The 13331-nt window shown below is 40.9% G+C and overlaps 1 protein-coding gene across 1 annotated transcript in view; it reads left to right on the top strand.

Moving 5' to 3' along the window:
* The window catches only part of LOC118411628, a 38408-nt gene that overhangs the window by 2957 nt on the left and 22120 nt on the right, over positions 1–13331 (top strand). The window contains exons 2-16 of the mRNA XM_035814103.1: positions 6686–6873; positions 7217–7247; positions 7598–7714; positions 7864–7981; positions 8105–8170; positions 8571–8576; positions 8800–8865; positions 8979–9120; positions 9420–9459; positions 9648–9813; positions 10382–10539; positions 11172–11376; positions 11988–12049; positions 12290–12349; positions 12954–13065. Coding sequence (XP_035669996.1) covers positions 6686–6873; positions 7217–7247; positions 7598–7714; positions 7864–7981; positions 8105–8170; positions 8571–8576; positions 8800–8865; positions 8979–9120; positions 9420–9459; positions 9648–9813; positions 10382–10539; positions 11172–11376; positions 11988–12049; positions 12290–12349; positions 12954–13065 — 1537 coding nt within the window. The remainder of the gene's footprint in view (positions 1–6685; positions 6874–7216; positions 7248–7597; positions 7715–7863; positions 7982–8104; positions 8171–8570; positions 8577–8799; positions 8866–8978; positions 9121–9419; positions 9460–9647; positions 9814–10381; positions 10540–11171; positions 11377–11987; positions 12050–12289; positions 12350–12953; positions 13066–13331) is intronic.

Genomic DNA, 13331 nt, shown 5'->3' with positions numbered 1-13331 from the left:
AGCTTGACACCATAGGTGATCTTTCAAAAGCGCAGCTTATTTTAAGAACCTTTTACCAAAATTGTCCTTATTCCAAGACCTTTAATTTGTCTATATATATCGTGTTCAGAAAATGTATTTAATCGGTTAGAACCAGTCTACACAATGACGTAACAGTCAGTTACTCCTTATGTAACGGTTACTCGCCAACCATAGTTCAAACACTGTTGTCAGGTAGGTTGTTCACGACATCGCATAAAGACGTCATCTCCACTTTGTGAGGCCGCGAATGTTGCACCCGACGGCTTATTTATAAGTATTTGGTTTTGTTCTATTTTGGCACCAATGTTTTATGCAGAATGATTGTAAAAATAACACGAATCCTTGAAATATAATCATTAGATTACCTGGCTGTAGAGAGACGTCTACATCTCCCCAGGCATAAGCGGAAGGATAAAGTAAGTAAAGTAAATAACTTATTATACCAGAGAGTGATCGATTGGTGTTTCTGGCACGTTCCCATATTCCGTATGTATTGTGAGGTTTTGATTGCATTTAAGTTATGACGGAAAAATTAAGACAGAATTTATCATTAGATATTTTGACCATAAAACTTTGCCGACCGACAATTTTTGTGTGAAAAGGAATGTCACACATACAGGCACCCGGCAGTGACGTGCTCACTCACACACGGACATACGCCCATGCACAAGCACACGCACACATACACGGCCCAGCACACCACACACACACAGACGGACACAAAAATACATGCACACGCACGCACACACACACACACACAAACGGCACACCACCGACACCCAAACACCGACACACACACAAACGGCACACCACACACGCAAACACCGACACACACGCAACACACAAACAAACATACGTACAGACAAACAGTCACACATACAGTACATGCACACATAAACACGGAGTAGACGCCATACTCAGTGAACTTATGTCCACCATGTCTAAACCTGGTGAATTCCAGTGCGGGTAGTTGTAGCCTACGGCACGATGAAGCGCGCTAATTATATGCTAGATATCCCGACGGAGACGGATTGACTTATTGGCCTTGGCCACATGTACAAGGGCGGCATCTTTTGTGTTGACGGCTTAACTATGCCATTATGAGCATTTGTACGTGGTTGAATGTTGGAGAAGCTTTACACGATGTTCATATACCTACCTACCTATTTAGTCCCTTGACCTCCAGGTCGTTGGGGGCCGGGGGGGGGGGGGGGGGGTAGAGGTATGGGCAAGGTAGCCAGGTCGTTGGGGATACAAGGTAGCCATGAAGATGTATATATATATATAGATATATATATTAATTATTATATCTATATATAACCATAACCGGTACATTTCTAAGAGAGCTATGAACTTTTCTTCTCCAAGTGTTGGGGGAGGCTACATCTTTATGGTCGCTAGTTGCCATTATCTGTGTCAAACCTCCTCGGATTAGGCCTAGGAGGAACAAGCAAAACGTGACGATTAAAATCTCCAACATCTGCTTGGAGATTTGGTTAAATTCTATGTAGGCTCCAGACAAAGCATAGACATCATAAAAGGTGAGCAAATATATCTTATGGAATGTAATAGCTTAGATTGGACTCCATAAAAGCATCAATATATTGAGATAATGGAGATACATGTACATACTTATAGCAGGAGGTTGTAACTTCCTTGCTTATAGCTTTACATCCTTAGAAGGAAGTAAACGTTACAGTTTAAGGCCATAAAGAGTGGTAACTGAGGCGTTTGGGGGTGTTTTTGGTGTCATGAAAATATCATGTTTGGATAATGCATGGGTCTTTATTTTTTTTTTAGGAAGTACCTTATTGCATAAAGGTGATTTATGCAAATTGGCATGACGTCATGATGATGTCATAGAGAGCTATATGGCCACGCCCATTTGGGGAAAAAATGACAGAAAAGTGTTTTGCCCCGCTTGTAATTCGACGATTGTTGTTGATACTTTACAGTATTGTAAATAATGGTCATTTAAAAAGATCTGTGCGTGGATTTTGTCATATCATGTAATGCTGATTTTTTATGAATTTTTTTCCTCAAATTTTTATTACCCCATATGCTACCAGCAATTGGGAGCACTAAATAGCACCCTTTTGAGGCGGCTGCGCGAGACATTCTACCTTAAAGGGTAAATTTCAAAATAAGATCCATTTTGACTAATTTTGATGAACAGTTTTTGGGGCGTGTCGCTCCGATAATCACATTGTGGTGGTAGTAGTGACGCAATCCATTTTTACAGGCCATAAAAAAATCAAAATAATATTTTGAGGTCAGATTTGTATTCGTCATGTGCCAAAACCTCCGTATACCAAGTTTTGTTCTTGTATCTTCAAGGAGAGGGAAAATATGGTGTTTTTGCATATTTAATTAGCTGACTCAGATTTTATTACCCCTGGATTTCAGTTATTCAGGATTATTTATCATTTATGAATTAGATATGTAAATTTCATGGCCATAGTTCAATTCAGCATGTTACAAAACTCCAGTATACCAAGTTTTTTCCTTGTATCTTGTATGGCTGCGGAGATATTGTTATCTTGCATATTTAATTAGCTGACCCGGAGAAATTATGGCGTAATTTTTAGGCTTTTGATGGCCATAACTCTCTAACGGTATGTCCGATTTTTTCGCAATAAAAACCATTCTATTTCTCTCACCAAGACCCATCCAATGATGTCAAGTTTGAAAAGCTGTGAAGAGTTTGAAATTTTTGTGTAATTTGAGACAGCTACTTTGACCTTGAAATTTGGCCAACAAATAGCAAAATTTGATGGCCAAATTTTTGATTTTATAAAAATAGAAGTACATATCTACTAACATTGATGGTTATTTTTCGGAAAGAAATCTTCCTCGGGCATACCTCCTGGCTACCTTAAGGCTCATTCATATCACGTCTTTGCACATGAAAATCTCACATCAAGCATCTCAAAACATGCTGTTTGAAATATGACTTGGAAATGGTATGGCATTATAATCAACTGGCAGCTTGACATCATAGGTGATATTTAAAAAGCGCAGCTTATCTTAACAACCCATGAAAAAAATTGTTTTTACTCCAAGAACCTTTGTCTATAAATATCGTATTATTAAGGTAAAGGCATTTGATCGGTTAGATCTACTCCACACAATGGCATAACAGTCAGTTATTACCTATGTAATGATTGGTTCCTCGTCAACAGTAGTTCAAACACTGTCGTCAGGCATATTGTTCGGGACTCCACATAAAAACGTCATCTCCGCTTTGTGAGGCCGCGAACATTGCACAATGTGTTATTCATCTGTTGTGACGCCACGGCCCATGGCCATCTATAATTCAGTACCTCCATCCAAAACAAAACAATGGAAGACTGCTTGCCATTTTTTAAGTAAAGGTTCAGACCTGTCAACACCTTCTCTTCAAATGGCTTCTTACAAGTGAGTAAGCCTGTTTGGTTTGATTTTGTTTCCCTTTCGGTAGTCTGAAGACACGTTTTTGTAAGCCCCATGTTCGTCTTCTGTGAAAAAAAGTAGCCGCTAATTCAACAGGTTTTATTGGATGCAATTTTAGTTGCAATGCTATACATAGCGATCCATTATTTCTGTACGAACAATTATGTTCAAAGTAAAATCCACTGTAGTTTGATTCTGCTTGGTAGATATAACTCTTTTTTATTTCCAAACTGACAGAATAATATGTTTTATGGATTGTTTTATCAAGGGCGGCGGGTAAAGAGTTGGTCCTGCATAGAAAATGAATCGATACGGATGCTTTAGTCGGTCTGTACTGGCATTCTTCCACACTGCCGGTCCTGTCAAAACGCGACAATTGCACATGCCAGAGTAAATCATCAACAAGTTGTCATATAATTCATGGACAATACGCTTCCCTGGCTACATAGACGAGCGAATCGCGTGTACGTGGTAGGCGTGGGGTAGTTACAACTCACCGTTACCATCAACAAAGATAGCCGCTCGTCACGGACAACTGTGTGCACGACAGTTCCGAAAAAGCGTTTTGAGGAGATACAACAAATCCACTTCAATGTCCTGGAATTTTTAAAAAGCTCATGAACTAACGTCTTCTGGATCGAGAAGCATTCCGTAGGTGAATCCAAACATTTCAGGTGAGCTTGCACCTTTGTTAGTCAAAGGCGTTTATAAAGTTGTATTACTTGAACATTTCCTAAATGAAAACTTTATGTGAACTCCTGGCAAAAATATAATTATAAGCCCTGCTCGCGAAACCCGGCTAGTCGATGTTAATTGTCGTGAAATTGTGTCGACCTTCGTCTATTGATATTAATACTAGCTTTAATACGACCCGATTGTACAGTATATTACCCCGCACATTGTTGTTTGATCTTAGCGGCATTACAGTTGCCTTGTGACATACGACCTAATTTCATGAACAATTGGGTGTAGCGCTTACAAAGTGCACAAGTCGCGACTACTATAATGTAATCTTGGGATACGATACTGTATTTTGCACTCTACTTTGTAAGTGCTTCACACAATTTAATATATGAAAAAAATGCGTCGTATATTACAAGATAGCTGTTCAAGCCTGCAGTAAAAGTAAACGCAGAAATCAAACTTGTGATAATTCAAACATTGGCGAACTAGAGAATACTAGTGGATCAACCTTATCGGGACATGTGTAGCCTGTTTATGTTCAAGGTTGGTATTTGATATGAACGTTTTGTACGGCAAAATAAACTCGAAATATTTATCAAATCCCGCTATGATGGGTAATATTGACTGACGGTACATTGTACTCGATGTAGATGCAAATGTGACATTCAAAGCTTGATCATGTTTTGCCTTAGCTTCCTTCATAATATCGCCAATGAAAAGAGACATACAGGCCGATGTTAGTTCATCATTAATAATTAATGCCGCAAACAATCAAACAAACAGTGCTGTCGTGAAGTGAATTCATCATTTATATCCGTAGGTTTATCACATCAAGGACGTTATATCATGATCACATCTATAGCAGACATAAATGCCATTTCCCCCGAGAGACTGTTGCTATTTTCTAGGGAACAAAGGGACTTCATGTCATCGTGGCAGAAAGTTGTCTGCAGATAAACAGTAATTACCGACGAAACATACAGGTGTTCCTCTAAGAGTATGTACTGTCTATCCAGTGAGACATTTATAAAAACATACAAGTACTCTTTCTAAGTGCGTACAGTATGAACGGGACCCCATCACGGGCGGTCTGATAATCATAAAAAGAATGTTAGTAGTATCACATGCCCACCAACCAATTTTTGGAGACGCCTCATGGGTGGTAGCCAGGCTGTGAAAACTGAGCAAACTTCTTCCATCCTGCCGCAGACTTTGGCTGGGCAGTGGATATGGACAGGGTTGTGGGAAGTTTCCTAATGTATGACTTTTTATGATTATCAGACTGTCAGTGATGGGGTCCCGTTCATATTGTTCAAGTTTATACTGTACGCACTTTTAAGTGTACTTGTATGTTTTTATAAATGTGTCACTGGATAGACAGCACGTACTCTGAGAGTCTGAGAGGAACACCTGTATGTTTCGTCAGTAATTACTGTTTATCTGTAGACATCTTTCTGCAACAATTTGTTCCCTAGAAAATAGCAACAGTCTCTCCTAGACACGCAAAGGTCGAGTTCAACCTTCTCAACAGCAAAACGTAAGGATGGATGACGCTGATATTTGGTTTGTTGGTAGGCAGTTGAAAGACTAGAGTCAAATTCGATTTTGAGCCCCTTGGTGTGTGACCGTGGAACTCTAGCACAACGTCCGTTTTTTCAATCTTTTGTCCTGAACATGCTATGATTTTGATTTTTGGTCCCAGAAAGGATTTGTTTGTTTGTGTTTTTGTCTCTTTGACCGATGAATGACAGGATCGCTACAGATGCCGCCTTATATGGTTCTGTAGTCAGGTTTGCGTGGGTGCTGATGGCCGGGGCAAATACTTTGAACATTATGACATGCCCAACTGACATTGTGTTATGTGACAAGGAATGTCAACTTCACCGAACGTCCTTTGTTCTTGCCAACCGATAATATAGCTATTGTTGCCACTTCCTCTTGGCGCCCTCCCTACCCTTTTAATTCTAGGTAAACGTGATACTGCGGTTGTGATCAAAGAAATGTCATTCTAACACGACTTCTCGGTCAATCTTTAAACGAGACAAAAAGGTCAAATGACTCACTAAAGCTTCGGATATATTGGTAGCTGAATGAAATGATTATTCAAACTGGAGAAGTGAAAAAAAATATGAAGGACCTTCCGGTTATCAAGTTTGTAACAACCTCATCTATCACATCTTGTATACAACAGGGAATGGAGTTTTTTTTGCAAGGACAATGTGGCACTGCACTCAAGTTAAGTAACTTAAATCAACAGTGCCTCATACACAGTACAGACAGAAGGTAAATGTATTCCCCGACCGCATGGCGAGTATCGAACTCGGGGCCTATAGAATAGTATAGATTCCGAGCCGAACGCCCTACCAGTTACGCCACACACGACGCCACAATGGAGTATAGGCAAGATTAAAGTAGATAAAACACGCCAATGTATTTCTGTCATTACATACCATTTCGCAATATATGTGGGTGTTTGCACATTGCAGATATATCAACGAAATGTAGCTGCAAACATGTATAATTGACGATGTATCTATGTTTCCACCAGTAACAAGGCTTACGCGGTATCTCCGCCGTGGGCAACCAGCGCCGATCACGAGATGCACAAGTCCAGACGCCCCCTGGCGAACGCCATGGAAAGACAGGAAGCGGCCACACCAGACTTGATGAAATTTGTGGACGACAACGTCATTGGCAAGGATAGAGTCATCATCGGGCCTTACGGACCCAGACAAGGTGGGTTGGAATGTCAACGGAATGGCAGTTAATTAACCAATGCTGTATGGCACCAGACAATACAAATATCTATCATCAGAACGCAACGCATGTATCAAGGACAGTTGATAGATATGACAGCCTAGCTGAGATGAGTTGTCCTACTGCATTCTGCACGTGCTGTAACGTTCTAATCATAATGCGATGTTGTGTCAAAAGTTAACAGTCTTAAGGCCTTCACTCCTAATGTCGATATTTAAAATCATTTTGTTCCAGGTTTGTGATTCTTTGACACTGAGATGTTACGGCAACTAATGATTCGAGGACTATTGGAGATACTAACAAATATTCTCTTCACTTCCAGTGACCTATTGTGACTACGTGGCTTCCGGAAGGTGAGTAACAAATACCATTACATCAATCGTTCTTGTCTCTGCCCCTTAGGCGTCCCCAAAAAGCATGTTTCGCTGTAAATAAAAAAAAAACACCTCTGACAAAGCCTTTCACAGCATCATATGCCGGGCTTTCTATAGCACCTGCACACTGCTTTAAAAATCGATACAAGCAGGCTATTTTGTTGATTGATTTATTCAATTAATTTTCTGTCATTTAGTTAATTTTCTATTTCAACTTTGTATTTTTGACGAGCAATGTCGTATAGATAATCAACTCTTACAGAAACCGTTTTTTCCTAGCTACCACGTTAATTAACGTTACTAACATCTTATGTTGTTTAAAAAAACAGAGCACTGAAGTTTATCGAGTACTACATCCAGGAGGAGGTTTTACCGCTGTACGGGAACACTCACACCTCCACCAGTACGGTGTCACTCCAGACATCAGCCTACAGGGAACAGGCCAGGTGAGAATAATCCACCCCTTCTTATCAGTCGTCCATTTTGTATATTGTTTTTGTAAAAACAACAAGCGTAGGGTGTTAATGTAGCAAAATTTACCTCATAAAACAAAACTAGTTCTGATACAAAGCTGTCCATCGTACGCGTCTTACAGGAAAATCATCCACAATGCTGTGCACGCTGGACCGGATGACGTGGTCATCTTCTCCGGAAATGGCTGTACAGGTGCTCTGACTACACTGGTCAACGCCATGTCGTTTACTAAACCACCGGTAAGAACCTGTATAAAGGTAAATATTTTGTGCATATTTTTTGTGTGTGTGCATATTTCATTATCAAAGAATATCAACAATATACTACTGTTAAAAAGTACAACATTCTGTTGAATCCTTCAGGTGATCTTCGTGGGTCCTTTTGAACATCACTCCAACCTGCTGCCCTGGCGTGAGCTCACACCAAAGGTCAGTCAGAGTGCAGCAGTCTTGATTTTCATTTTGAAACTATTTTCACCATATCATGTTTCTTATCGTGATCTTCGTCATTCCACGTTGTTCAGCGTGATCTTCTTAATTCTATGTTGCTCATCATGATATCTTTCAGTTCATGCCGTTTATCATGGTTTTCTTCATTTCATGTTCTTCACCATAGTTTCTTCATTCCATACTGTCATCCTAATTTTCTTCTTTTCATGTTGTTCATGCTGCTCATCATGGCTTTCTTATTTTCATGTTGTACATCATGATGTTTCGTTCATTGTGATCTCCTTCACTTATAATGTCTTATTAATAATGATCTTCTTAAACCAACTTGCTCATCATAATCCTATCTATTTCATCCACGCTGCTTTGCTTTTGGCATCAGGTTGAGGTGAGTTGTCAGAAACTTCTCTCCTTCATCAGAAGACGCGAATGGCGTATTTAGACAATACGCACACACAGTAACGTGTGTTAAGTACACACGGTAGCGTGTGTAGTCTAGTGGTTAGCGGCCCTACCACCTCTGGAACTGACTTCGGAAATCGTTCAGAATGTTTATACGCATCTTAGCATACTTTTTGTAATGTTTTTCTTCTTCTTTTTCGCCTTCACAGTTGATCAGGATTGAAGAGAACTCCAAGGGCTTATTGGACCTGAAACAGTTGGACAACCAACTTAAGGTGAGGAGGAAGGGAAATTTACAACGTATCCTGCGAACAACAACTGTCGATTATTTGACTCAATCTTTCAGACGACAAAACGTTCTGATTCATTCTCTCCACCTTCATTTCAGACATGGCAGGGTCGCGGCCATCCCATGATCGGCGCCTTCTCGGCCGGCTCGAATGTGACAGGCATCATGACGGACACAGCGCGGGTCGCTACCCTGCTGCACCGCTACGGAGCACTGGCCATATTTGACTATGCTGCCACAGGTCAGTTACTACATGTTTACTTTCTCGTGTTATGCGGTGCATGTTTTCATTATGCACATGAAAGCATGCACCACGATCTTTCAATATTGAGAAAACCATATTATGAATTTAGCATGAAGTTGCATACACAGTGGTTACGTGTTATCATGGTTAGGCATAAGATCGGTCCGCGCGAAGACCACAGTAAAGAAAGGAAAACATCTGAAGTGGTACGGCCACGTGTGACATTCATCGGGGCTAAATAAGTTTGAGCAATAAAATATAACTACTGATACTAACTGCCTATATCTATTTTACAGCTCCATACGTCGACATAGACATGAACCCACCCGCAGATAGGTAAGTGGTCAATCACTTTCGTACTACGTACAGTAGTATATTTCGGTCAAAATTGTCGATTTGTTTTGTGTTTTTGTCTGATTTTGCACTGAAATATTCTCCTACTTAATATTATATACATGTTTTTCAACATTTGTATACCCTACAAATTTTCATCGTGCTAAACATGTTGTGTTGTACATGTATAGGTTAACTTCAAACGGCGAAGAGGAAAATCTGGCCTACAAGGACGCGATCGTCCTGTCTCCTCACAAGTTGGTGGGAGGTCCGGGCACGCCAGGAGTGCTCATCGCCAAGAAACATCTCTTCACCAGCGTCGTGCCTCAGCCTTGTGGTGGTGGAACAGTTTTCTTTGTGAGTCACGGAATGTTGTTTTTGTATGTCGATGAAGGTTAGACATCCAGGTAATGAAATATGCCAAAAAGCAGTTACTCAAGCAACTGGAACGTTGTTTTCGTATGTTTAATTGTTTGAGGTGCCTTATGCCCCTATGGAATCAATACAGCAAAATCCTCAATATTGCGATTTTTGGTTCCTGTACCCTGCTTTTACATTCGTCAACCTGAAATTTGGTATAGTGCATTGGACATATGCGCACATTGATTCAATAACACTTGTGGCATATAGTACAACAAAATGCTTAATTTTTCGTTTTTTTTTACCACTTTTAGACATAAAATAAAAGTACATTTTAGGCTCATGTACCCTGGTTTTACAACCAACTGATCTAGAATTTGGCATATAGGTACCTTGGATATTCATTCAAAGGATCCAAATTAAGCTAGTGGCATTAACCGCTTCAAAATGATAGTGTATTTGCTTGCAAATGTTGCCTGTTTAGTTTTCATTTTTAATCCCGTAGATAAGGCAATACGGGGCAGAGAAGATAATGTTCTTGGACTACGTCTTTTATTTGTTCCAGGTTTCAAAGCATAATCAAGTGTACCTGAAGGACATCGTGGAAAGGTGGGAGGGGGGCACGCCAAACATCGTGGGCTGCATCCGGGCAGGTCTGGCCTTCCAGCTGAAGCAGGCCATCGGGCCGAGCAACATCGTCCGGCGGGAGGAGGAACTGGTCAGGTCCGTCGAGTCTGATCAATAATCGTTCAGTCAAGCATGGCAGGGGCGTTGTGGTTTGGGAACATAGTACTCTGATATAAGAAAAATAAAAAAAAACGGCAGAGTTAAAACTTTGTTCCAACACAAAAAGTTTAAGCCCCTCAAATTTTGGACTGACCTGTAGAAATCTTCCGTATAATTCAAGGGACCTTGGTCACGTGCCTTACGTATACGGACTTACGACAGAAATTGGGTACAACAGCCAGGAAGTTTATTCCGCCCGCCCCCCGTACCTTCACAATGCATGGTACTCTTTTATAAGTCTTAATCTGTTGAGTTGATTGTTAAATGTGCATTTTCATAAAGAGTCTGTCCATAAGAATCATCTATTTGTACATCAAGTCTCTGGGCATATGATATAGGGTTAATGACCAGCTTTCCTTCGGTGTATACGGTGCCATAATTCATGGCCGATTCCTATAACCACCGAATGAACGACCAAGTACGTATTCACCGAAGGAAATCGGGTCACTAACGTTAAAGAGCCTTCTGATATGGTCGTCGTCGTCTGGCTAATGTTAATAAAATTTAGATCATCAACTTGTCTTAAATAACAAGGCTAAATATTGAAATATATTTTACTTATTACACAGGCGAGCCTTCAGCACGTGGTCTCACTGTCCCAACCTGATTCTGGTCGGCAGCCATCGGGCCAAGCGGATCCCCATCTTCTCCTTCCTCATCAGACATGCGCAGTCCGGGCTGCTGCTGCACCATAACTACGTCTGCACCCTGCTGAACGACGTCTTCGGCATTCAGGCCAGGGGAGGGTGCGCATGCGCAGGGCCTTATGGACAGGTTAGTACAATACTTATCCATCTTGGAGGCTGACTTCAGTGGTACACTGATCTTCGATCGTCAGAGGGATTCTTACTGGTCTTAATATTTATGCCACCGATAGCGTTATAGCAGTTGGTCGTAAGCATTTAAAATGCAAATCATTTCGTGGGTAACAAAGTCATTTTTTTCTTCAAACCACATATTTATAATACTTGAGGTATCGGTGACCGTCTGTCACCTTTCTCAGGGCACAATGGCTGGTTTTACTTCGAACTGCAGTTAGATGTCGCTGCTGCAGTTACCAATGCGTTCCCAAACGTAAAGTACATATACAGATTTTGTCAAGCACCTACCTACCTATTGCCCTTGGTCACGTGTTATACAAAGTCACTTACCAGACTGATGACATTGTGCACTGATTTAGTCGGTGTGCGGGCTTAAAACTTGGCCTTATCCAGACACATTTGATGACTGAGAAACCGCTAAAGTTGGTCAAAATGGTCACACGTTTTCCATTCTTAGGAATTAACACGTCAAATAAAGTCACTAATCACATAGAGTCAATCTTTATAGTTAACATTGTATGAAGATTACATACCTCTAACCCATTGCGCTTTATCATTTCTTAGGACCTTCTGGGCATCAGTGACGAGTTGATGAGAAAAATTGAATCTTTGCTGCTTGGAAGAAAGTAAGACGTCAACTTTGTTGTCCTCATACATCATACATTACATATATGTTGTCTTTTCTTGGGAAAAATGATGTGCATTGCTTTGCTTTAGGAAAGTTTGCAGTGATGTTTATGACGGTTAAATAACTGGACACGTATCCCCAAAATAAACGTTCGTCTGTTACGGCCAGTAAAAATCAAATCATACAGGTTTTATCGAATCCGCTGTTTTAATCACATGTAACTATTTTTCTTCAACAGACCGGATGCAGATTCCTCTGGCACCAGAGTAGCAGACCCGACCTCTCGCGAGATTCTAAAGTAAGCCCCTCCATAAATCTCCAAGCAGATCCTACGGTAGCATCAGATAGCATCAAAAGCTGGCAGAGGAGTAAAGCCGGCCTAGGAGTGTGTATGCGACGGTGCCAATCTGACTTCCTTTGACCGGCTATTATCTCCTTCGCTAGCTTTGATACTATCTTATGGCACCGTTAGGATCTCCTTGGAGATTACTCCTCCATACTTATCATCGAAGAGAAGCAAGAAAGAATAGGGACTACATTACAAGCAGTCGCCTTGTAAATACGTCCATACAATTATATTTTTAAAAGCCATTTCTGTTATCGAACAAAAGGAGTATTAAGCTCAACACGTTTTGGTCGTATCTACCGCATCACAGGTCTTATTCAAGAATTATTGAGATACATCCCCGACGCGCACCGATCGTCAGAACGTATAACATTACATACTGTAGTCAGGTGCCTGGAAGTCAAAACTGCCGTAGTCCAAAACCTTAGGGGATGTAACCAATGCATCAAACATGCCATCATGCCATGCCAGTATATTTCTTATTCAAGGCCCTATACATGCGCAAAGATCGTCATTACTCTGACAATTAACTCGACTCTGTTGTTTCCTCACTCAGGCCCGGTTTCGCAAGACTGAATCTGATCTACTTCGCAGACGACCCCAGTATACAGTTTGTTCTCAGAGCCGTTGCCATGGTAGCGGAACACGGATGGAAACTTCTACCACAGGTGAGAAAATCATACCAATCGACTCTAACAGAATTATAGGGAGTCGTGCTTTTCAGGAAATTATGTATTGTCACGCGGACGTTTAACATAGGATAAGTCATTCTATGATTGATCGAAATGGATCAACTGACGGTACCTTCCCTACTTACCACTATTCCCGATCAGCACTTGGTAGATTCGGAGATGAACGACTCATGACACCGCAATTGAACATGCCGTCACCCATCGACCGAATTTTAAAACATTATTGTAACAAAGTGGTACTT

The sequence above is a fragment of the Branchiostoma floridae genome, chromosome 3, assembly GCF_000003815.2.
Source record: "Branchiostoma floridae strain S238N-H82 chromosome 3, Bfl_VNyyK, whole genome shotgun sequence".
In the NCBI taxonomy this organism is placed as follows: Eukaryota; Metazoa; Chordata; class Leptocardii; order Amphioxiformes; family Branchiostomatidae; genus Branchiostoma; species Branchiostoma floridae.
The sequence above is the reverse complement of the archived record's forward strand: the minus strand, read 5'-3'. Positions and strand labels throughout refer to the sequence as shown.